Raw genomic sequence first — 10846 nt, 5'->3', positions numbered from 1 at the left:
TGTCCTTTTGAAGGGAATTAATGAAAATAAGAGTTTCTTGAGCTCAAATTGGAAGTATTTGTCATATACTCAAATAAAAGATTATTAACATGTAGAAAAACCTAAAATATGTTTAGTTTTACGTATAAGTATTTTGATTCTTAAATTTCTATCACGGATATTGTGCATATTTGTTTTAGTTATCTCTAAGCCAACGTGATACTTGAGGAGTTTATTTTAACCATAAGTCACCGATTAGATTAGATTAGATTAGATTAGATTAGAAGGAAATAAAAGTCTTCAAACTGTTTTGTACTCAAAGCCCTCGTCATCTCTCTCTATCTCACACTTGGTCTCCTTCCTTGTTAACACTTTTTTATTGGCCATTAGATCCAACGAAGTCCTACGTTGGTTGGTTTGTTTGGTTTTTCCTAGTCGAAGAGTAGTTAGGTGTTTGTAGGAATTGGTTGATGTTGACGTTGACCTACGAGAACAACGAAGAATGAATAGATGGATTATTATATAGTGTATCATTTTGGATCTTTTGTTTTACTAATATTTAGAACTTGTAAAATTTAATTTACATTGATTATAAAGTGTTTATTGAAATTATTATTTATTGATAGCGAATGAAATGTTTTTTTAATCCATTTTCTCTTTTGTAAGTTCTAAGAGATCATAGAAAGTTTCGGGAAGATTAACATTTGTAAATGGACACGTAAATATGTCGCATAATTTAGGTAAAATCAATTAAGTTCATGATGAACAACAAGTATTAAGTTTCATTCAAACACTTCCGGATATTAAATATTAGGGAAATGTTCGTCTCCTCGTATTAGAACTGACACATAGCATTTTAGTCAACAAAAAAAATAAAAAGTCTACGGTCCATCAAGTCATCAAAATCTAAATAAAAAATATTTAAAACTTTTTTTATTACACAAATTAGTCTTCCTAATTATAAATGCTAGTGGATCGACTATAATAATAAGTAAACCAAGACCTAGTCAATGAGGTTGGATCATTCCTCTCTTTTAATTTAAATAATATCTAAAGGATCACGATCAGAACCTCATCCGACATCGATCTTGATGAAGATGAATTATAAGATTGGAGCATCTCGAGCAAATCTCCTCTCACACTAGGAATTATAATATTGGAGCAGGAAAACCTCATGCTAAAAGATGAGCATAAAAGAAATAAAATAAGCAGAAAAGAGCAGTTATTTCATCATTTTCTTCCTCATTTATATGCACATATTTCAAATCCTTCACTCTAAACACAAGTGGCAATGTGGCATAGCCTCTTCTCTTTTTTTCTAGTATTTCTAGGATTCTTTCTCTACGACGACGAGCAAATAAAATGATTGCATCTATCATCACACTCACCGGATTCATTGCTTTCCTCAAAACACGTTCGTTTAGAGAGAACGGATGTATGATAAAGAAAACACAGTTCTCAGTGCCAACCTACCACTGTTTTACTTAGACTTTAATCTTGCGTGTGAGAGCAGACTCCACCGATTAGGCCAAGCTAATGATGGAGGATGAGGTGGGTCCTCATCAAGCACTCATCCTTGTCGCAAGTGCCTCAGAAATTTTCTTGTACGCACCCGTGCTAATAATTGTCCATCGAGTACTCGTCTTTCTCGCAAGAGCCGCAAGAGAGCCAGTGAAATATTCTGGCTGAATCTGATGTTTCGTTCACACAGCATGACAAATGCATGCAGAAATGTCCACCTCACGAGATGGGAGACAAAAGACGTTCCTGTTGCGGAGGAGATGTGGGGGAAGGGCTGCACGCAGAAACCTCAACGAGGACAGCTGCAACACAAACTCGCAGGAGAAGGTAGCTATCATGGATACGTAGCAGACCCGTTAGGGCGAAAGTGGACGCAGGGAACGGTCCTCGTCGGAGAAACTAATGCAAATGTGTTCACATGCATCCCTGCCATGAAAAGGAAATGGCATACTACAACTGTTCTCCGTTTTTTGGTCCATCGATTTGCATAGGATTACAACATCTCGTCGCTCTCGTTGTCGCCATGATTTTTATGTTTCTGATAATAAGATTATTATATTTATATTATATGCAGCTGAGAATTAATTTCGTCCAAAGACTGATTGCTTTCGAAAGGAACACATCGATGCTCAGGTTTTCAATGGCTTAGTTGGATAGATTCAGCAACCGAGGACGTGGCTGATTGGGTGTGGTGGACTTCAAAGCCACTTGTGTTGGTCCATTTGGGGTGAAGCGACGGATGATGTTTTGATTGAGTGGTGTATTCTTGGAATTATTCACTAGCAGCAACTTCTTTTTTAAGTAAAATTTGATTGGCTCAAAAAGGATTTTTATGTTTGAAAAACATTTCAATTGGAGGAGAAGGATTCCTTGTAAATTAAGGATTTCATCTCTTAAAAAATAAATTAAAAAGATTGAGAGCTTTAATTTTTTTTTTTTTTACGATAGATGTAAAGAGAGTGGAACAGAATTTATCCAAATTCATAAGAGATTATATATAAAAAGATATGGACGGATATCATTAACCATTAAGATAACATAATCGTTATATAATAATTAGATATCATTAACCATTCAGCATTCCGTGAGCAGATCAATCAATAAACTCATTCTCCAATGAACACATGTACTATATCCCTAGTGTCTCCATATAAGTAGATATGAGACTAGCTACCTCCACGGATATATAACATACTAGTATATTCGGTTATCACGATGACCCTCTCGAGTAACCTATGATCAAAATTATTTATAATATATATTTAAAGATGAATCATTCTTATTATTGGGATCTCATCACGATCTAATTCTCATTGCATAGATTCATATATATATATATATATATATATATATATATATATATATATAATGTCACACATGTGAGATGGTTAGACCCTCACTAATAAAATATAAAACATAAAAACTTTATTTACTCAATTCTGAACAATGAAGGTCTAGGCCCTCACTAATAGAATATAAAACATAAAAACTTTATTTACTCAATTCTGAACAGTGAAGGTCAACTTATCATCTAATAAAAGGACATCTTAAACTCCATTATAGTTTTAATATTAAATTTTACTTTAGCTTTTTGGATAAAATCAATGACTCCCGGTCTTTTGGTTTTCAATTTTCAAGAGCATGGCTCCATTCTGAATCATTCCGAATGCTTGGGTAGAACTTATCTTGTCTTTATACTTTTAAAAAAAAAAAAGTCAATTACTTCAAAGTTGAGGAGTTTATACCTATTGTCATATGCAATATGATTCTATAAAATTCTAAGGTACTTGCTAATAGAATAAAACCACCCCTACTTGATAAACTTATTGACTAAACCTCATATATTTTTATCTCTAACAAAAATATTCATGATAACGTTCTTATTGCTAATAAGTTAGCATATAGTCTATTCAAGTCGCACAACAAAATCCCTCCTGTTATCTTAAAACTTGACATCTCTAAAGCCTATAATAGTGTTAGTTAGACTAACATTACTTCCCTATCTTTTTATTGGTTTAAAAGGGAATATTAACACTCATGATAACCTTAGGATGATTCTTCTTGAATATGAATCCCTTACCAATCTTATCATAAATAGAAATAAATAGAGAGATCCCAAGACGTGAGTGATCACTAGTTAAGTTAGGTGGATGATGCTGTGGAACGTAAAGGTTTACCCCCAAGATTAAGATTAAAATATTCATAGGGAAGATAATGTGGAATATGTTACCTATTTCATATTATATTGATTGCTAGCATTCTTTGCTCACAAATACTACTACTATGCCCCTATCTGCAAGACCATATCCTTTTCAGTGTCATTTTGCAAGACAATTGTGGGATAAATTAGCAAATTTTCTACACCTAGACACTAATGATTTTGATAATTGGTATATTGGACACTAGTTGGTGGAAAGCTCAAGGAATGATAGTATTGAGAAAGAGGTGTTCTTGGTTGCTGTAGCTAATGTTCTTTGGGAACTTTCGATAGATAAACCGGAATGAGAACCACCACCATCGCAACCATTACACCAGTGTGAAAACCCTTGATGACTATCTATGAGTTCTTCACAAGCTTGAAGGGAGTTGATGTATACTCACTCAGGAGACTATTCAACTAGCAAGGTTTTGCAAATATAACATCCATTGTGATGGATCTTTTAATCTTGAATCATTTACTTTTTTAAGTGTCAGGTATATCATCAAGGATATAGAATGAATCAATTTTTGTAAGAAGACTGACTATTCAAGTACCCAAAAACCTGAACACATTTTGGGCTTACTCTTTAAAGTCAATGCTAATTATTATAGTTCGAACCAAGGTGCACATAATAGGTTAACTAATTTGTGATGAACCCAAGGGTAGAAAGTTTGATTGACCTGTTTGGTTTTGTTGCCCCTGCCTAAGCTTTAATAGATTTCCTTTCCAAACATAAAAAAAAAAAGGTGCAACTTTTTACATACCAACTAGTGCAGAAGTGGTTTTCCAAAAAACAAAAAAAAAATAGCAAAGGAGCAATAGCTGTTACATGGTAGTTAAGAGAACACAAGGACAAATATATCAGCCCAGGCAGAGCAGATACTATGACTGGTTTCGATTTGTACAGATCACATCCATGCTTGCCCGGCAATAACTACCGGCATCCAGCAGGAACTAAGAGAGGCTATTCTACAATCAGTTGTCGTTTTAAATCTAATCAATTGGCAGCTTCGAAAATAGTTGATCTGCCCAAGAAAGAAAAAAAGTCTGTTATAAATATATTACAATTAGGGAATTCCAAAAACAATAATGCCACAGCAGTCAAATAATGCCAACATGTGAAAACAAATGCATGCCGAGAGGACATTTGTGCAAGCTATGCTTATTTTATTGAATAAAAAGCCTTTCGATCAAAAAGAAAATTTGATTATTTTCATTTTGATAATCCTTTTACTTGTATTATGATTCCAAATCATCAGGAAGATCAGATGAATGAGAAAAATATTGATAAATAAATAAAGTACAAGAATGCAGAACTCTTTCCCTGATCAGGCTAAGATATCGCAAGCCTTCCCGTATGAAAGGCCAATGCATTAGTAACCATGAAGTCAAAAAAGTTGTACCGATAAATCATCACCGACCTTTTCTTTAATGACTGTTTTCTGAAGTGTGATCTATGCCTCAAATCCTAGGCAATTCTAAACACCGCTTGATTAATGCAAAGTGCAATCATTTACTCCATGTCGATGTCTATCATTTTTATAATATCTGCACAAATTGTTCTTTTCTCCTCCAAGACGTGGTGGTACAACAGTATGATGGCCTGATATTAGTGCTGCCATTAAATATTCACAATTTAAATCTGAAGCTACAGACATGTATGGTTGAACTCATTTATCCTCCTGAAGTACCACTTGCAGTTCAATAAACAACACAACAGTGCAGATGATTGCAACACATGTAGTAAAAACACTGATCAAACTAAATCATTTAGATTCAGTCACAAAAAATTAGATGCTATCTGCTTTAGGAGCCTTAACTCCATCATAGTAGCACACAACCTCGGACTACAAACATAAAAGCCTTCCGATCAGTCTATTATATTTTTTCTTAGCTGTCACATAATTGAAATAAAAGAACATGTTGCATTTGAAATTTTTTTCACAAACTTAAATCAAACATATGTTAATTCATTTATCAGTTGATACATTTTCGAGTTATTCAGATGTACTGCTTCAGGTGTAACCAACAATGCTGTTTGGGAACTCAATGTACTACAGAACCAAGTCTCTTAACCAAGTCACCCTCTAAAACAGTTACTTTGGGTTCTTATTAGGTACTCCAAGATGACACTTACAACAATCTAGCAAGTAAATTGTACCCAAAAAAGAGATCCAATCACAGAACTATCAATTACATAATCCACATACCATCACTAATGGAATCATCACAGTGTTACTTGTCGTCAACTAAATATTATCACTTGGTAACAGCCTTGACTGTCTATCAAGCATAAATTACTGATACCAAAAAGGTGATCAGCCAATCACATTTCATGATGTCTGATTCCTGTAATTAGCATTGTCACATAAGTCAAACCAGATGAAATGTGACCATTTGCATCTTTTTACTCAATAAATCCTTTTAATGTTTCTTCTTGCCTTTGTGATGATCCAAATTTACCTTCGTAGGGATTTGTCTATATTTAACCCAGGCTGTGGGTCTATTTCTTTGCAAGATGCTTCGCTCATGCTGTAAGCATAATTATTCATCTCTTCCAGATTTACTCGGCTTGAATATTTTACTTCTTTTGCCTCAGATTGTGGATATATGTAGATGCGCTCTCTCTTCAGTGGGGTCATTCATGGGGTTTTGTCCTATGAGATAAGGATTTTCTTGCATCAATGAATTTTAAAAATAAGACAGAATTAACCACTTTATCAAGATTTTGACTTGATTTACCTAGTCCACCTAATACCAGACAACATGAAGTCTGATCCTATTACTTGTGTTCAATTTGTAAATATTTCTGCCATCTTACGAGTCCTTGGTTCTTGCAAGTGTACCCTAGAATCACAAGCTTTAGATGCTAACTCATAATAAAATTTCAAAACTATTAAATTCCATCAATTTCCTATTTATGCTGTGCCGATCCAACACAAATCTGTACATTTATAACTTGCTATTGCAGTCGCTAGAGGAAGAATCAGGAATTGGTTTCATACCTTGTAATCTTAAAAACTTACTGTGAAAACAGAAGGTTTAAGAACTATTTAAAATTTATAAAACCATCAAATACTTAAATCTGATCAAGTATTGAGATAATTAAAGCACAGTGACTTCTTATTCGGCAACAACGAAAGCATTTCTCCAGTTTTTTCATATGCTCGAGGGTTTCATTTGGTAAAGAATATGTTTCATAGAAATGGATCCAAGTCCACAGCCATGGGTTCCAATGCACAATAAGATATAATGTGTTTTCACGTAGTTATTGGTCAAAAAACATCTTCTGTGATTCAAGTAGCAAATTCTTTTCACCAATGGAAATTTCATTACAATATTTGACATTTTTAGTACCAACTAATTCATTGAATGTCATGATGCTCCCATTCCTACATTTTTTTTCATATCATTGTGGAAATCATTATAGTATACTTAATAATTGGAATATTGAAATTATTATTTCATTATATTTTCTCAGTATTATATAACTTGTTTAATGCTATACCTATGGGAGTTATAACCACCTTTATGAACAAAGTCACATTATTTTTTTCTAAAATCTCTTATATCAGAGTTCTTCATTAAAAATATCTTGATGTCATACAGAACAGTTTTAAAGATCAAATTGTGATCATATAAAAGCATAAAAATAAAACGACACGTTATAGTCAGCTCAATTACTATTGACATTTGTCCTCTTCTTTTGCCTTCAATCCAGTTAAGATTATCCCCCCTACTCAAGAAGATTGCAGATAGAGTTACGTCTAAATGGTATCCGGAGATGCATGCTCTACGCAGGGACTTCAATGTTCTTGAATAGATTGTAGAAGACCACCAGTGAAAAAACAAGATGCAAATACCTCCTACAAGATTTCTTCACTATCAAAAGGAAAATGCTATACAACTTTAAAAGAAAAAAAAAATCACATTTGAGGCCTAAGAGATCAAAACCCTCCTCTTCACCCATCAAAAGTTTCTTTCTATTTGCTAGGATCAATTTTGGTCATGAAAGCAACATCCCTTTACCAAAGAGGAAATTTGGGATTCTTTTAGATCCTTGTGCAATGGTATGGTCAAGATTCTCTAATTCACATTGCACAAAGATATGGGTCTAAAATCATTGATATATTCATAAAGATCAGTAAAGTTTTAACCCAATCATCAAGCAACATCACATATTCATGAAAAATGGTGAAAGCACTATAGAAACTATCCCCAGTATCTTCCAATAAGATTTGCAGAATTCCATAGCATAGCCATCAACTCGAGATGACAAAATTGATCCAATTTGGACATCTCGAACAAAAGAATTTGGAGCACCTCAATGTGTCATAATCGGGCAAAGTATCTCCTTGCACCTAATGTGTCCATCTTAAACAAAAGAATCCAAAGTGCCCAATGCACTCACTATAACTAAAATAGGCAACTACAATGTGCAATGTGTCCCCTTAGGACATACATATACATTCGATGTGATCGATGCACTAGCATCTCTTGAGCACGATGGATCTGCCCATGACAAAAGCATTTGAGACACCTCTTAACCATTTTTTATGCAAGCAATAACAATCAGGATCCCGAGATAAATATTGTACTCCGGCACAAATAAACCTATACCCAGAAATGCAATGGGAGCGCTAAATGATATGTCAGTTTTTCACAGTCAATCTGAATTCGACACAGAATCCGATTAGCTAGTAAATCCCGGTGTGCCATATCAGCATGACATGCGCATTAAAACACTTAATACTCTATAATCGATGACAAATACATGTTCCATGTTCTAAACTCTGGAACTCTCCTTGGTATTTTTGACCCCACGAATTGACTTAGAAGGGTATTATTGGACATGCCCTTACCACGAGTTTTGTAGGACTCGAGCGGAGATCAGATGACTGAACCCTTTTCAAACTCAAAATGACTGACCTCCGATCAAGTCACCTAACGACTTAAAAGTGGAACTCCTTATCCTAACGCCTCAAGTGATGGAACTCAAATCATTCCTTATCTTAAAGTGGAACTCTTCCCGATTCATACGACTATATTCAAAAATACAGATTGGATAAATTTCATCATCTCCAGTTGACGAACAAAATTGACACTAACACTATCCATATACGAAAAGAGGATTTTAGACCCTCAGTGAACATATTATGGAACAATCCAACCAAAGGTCAGAACACTTCCAATTCAAGACGTAGCTTATAAACAGTAAAACGGAGACAAACAAATTGGGCAGAATAGAAGCAAATAAGAAGAGATACCACAGTCGATCGTAGAAACAAAGAAAGATGTGAAAAAGAATAGAAAGAAATCGATATATACCTGACACTTCCTTGAGCCATGAGGGGGGCATCCGGGCAGACGATCGCCCTGCCCAAGCCGGACAAACTGGAGACGATCTCGACGACATACAACAACATCAAGAGGCCGATCACCCAGGGCATCAGCAGGAACCCGATCAAGAACGTCAGGGACCCGCCCAGCATCATCGCCAGCGACGCCCCGAGGAGGAACGACGCGAACCCCGCTGGCGACACCGGCCCGGGCGGGTAGAGGGTGGCAGGGGCGTCATGGGGAGAGGAGTGGAGGGCGGCGAGGAGGAGGGCACAGAGTTCGTAGACGAGCCGTGATTGCTGGTCGCCGCCACGCATCTCCGGATCGGATCAGAAGCACGAATCCTAACACCAACCTTGAAAAAGGAACGAAACGCATAGAGCGGAGGAGTCGGAGAGATGGACTACCTCGGGTATATATCATTGGTGCATTGGAGGGGGCCGTCTACCAAATAAAATAAGAATAATTCGACTATGGGAAGCCACGTTTCTCTACAAATGGTTCTAAGTGCGCCGATTCTTGCTGAGGTGGCGTCCTGAGGAGCCAGGATGAGATGGGGTCCAGGAGGATCTTGTTTGTGGAACCCAGTCGATGGAAGCGTTTCCTACTAAACCTCACATGATTCGCACAGTCAAATGAAATTATTAAGAGGATTTAAATAAATAAATAAATAAATAAATAAAACATTATTTTTTTTTTTTTGGCAACTCACTTTTACTTTTACTGGAGAATGGCAAACAAATCGTTTCTTTGGTTTTCGAGTCTCGAAATACTCGATTATTTAATATTGATAATTATTTTCTTCGTTCAAAATTTAATATAGTGTAAATATCTTTTAATTATTCAATATTTATCTTGATCTTTCGCATATCGTTGAGGTATCGATCATTACTAATTCTTTGTTAATTAAAAATTCTTATATGATGATGAGGTATCGATTACATATTATTAATATATCAATGACATGTTTCGATGTGTCACTAGGATGTCATATAATATCTTATCCAACATAGATATATTTTTATCAAATTAATTATAGATTATCTCTCGTAATTAGTCTTTTTAATATTTCGATCTTTATACGTTCGATGTTGGGCTGATGGCCCATATTCAGCCCATGTGGGCTTTATCAGCCTACAGCCCACACCCCTCTTAACCTAACAATCATCTAGCAGTGTTCTCATCTCAGGTTAGATCAAATCTACAGTAGGCTCTTGCTGTGATTACTTGGGAGGTTTTAGATATTGTGGACAGTGACGTGATCCTTGTATCCCAGTTATTCTCTTGTGGTTGTTGCTAGGGTTCTGGGTAAGAGATTGAGATTTGTATATTCATTATTCTCATAGTGGATTATCTCTAGTTTGCCCCGTGGTTTTTACCCTTCACATTGAAGGGGGGTCTCTTGTGGTTGTTGCTAGGGTTCTGGGTAAGAGATTGAGATTTGTATATTCATTATTCTCATAGTGGATTATCTCTAGTTTGCCCCGTGGTTTTTACCCTTCACATTGAAGGGGTTTTTCACGTATATCTTGGTGTTCTGTTTGATTGTGTTTCCATTTTATTCCGCTGCGTATTTTGATCTTCTAGTATTTGTTCATATACAAAGGTTATTCCTCTTTATATCTCCATCAACTGGTATCAGTTATATTAACATCCTTATACTTACGAAAGTAAAATATTAAAATATTAAGTATAAAAATAAATTAAAATATTAAAAAAAATTAATTATAAAAGAGATAATAATATAATTAGCTCAGTTTTACGCATGAGCTTAATTTGCTGATGTGAACTCGAAATTTATCTAGT

At 35.2% G+C, this 10846-nt stretch overlaps 1 protein-coding gene across 1 annotated transcript; it reads right to left on the bottom strand.

The window, feature by feature from the left end:
• Window positions 1–4433: 4433 nt before the first annotated feature.
• Window positions 4434–9444, bottom strand: LOC135680481 (uncharacterized). The gene is made up of 2 exons (XM_065194400.1): window positions 9029–9444; window positions 4434–4725 (listed from the first exon to the last, which is right to left on the bottom strand). The coding sequence occupies exons 1-2, from the start codon at window positions 9355–9357 to the stop codon at window positions 4698–4700; spliced, it is 357 nt and encodes a 118-aa protein (XP_065050472.1). The 5' UTR covers window positions 9358–9444; the 3' UTR covers window positions 4434–4697.
• Window positions 9445–10846: the final 1402 nt, after the last annotated feature.

This window comes from Musa acuminata, chromosome BXJ1-8 (assembly GCF_036884655.1).
Source record: "Musa acuminata AAA Group cultivar baxijiao chromosome BXJ1-8, Cavendish_Baxijiao_AAA, whole genome shotgun sequence".
Classification (NCBI taxonomy): domain Eukaryota; kingdom Viridiplantae; phylum Streptophyta; class Magnoliopsida; order Zingiberales; family Musaceae; genus Musa; species Musa acuminata.
Note: the sequence above shows the minus strand (reverse complement) of the source record. Positions and strands in the feature narration are given on the sequence as shown.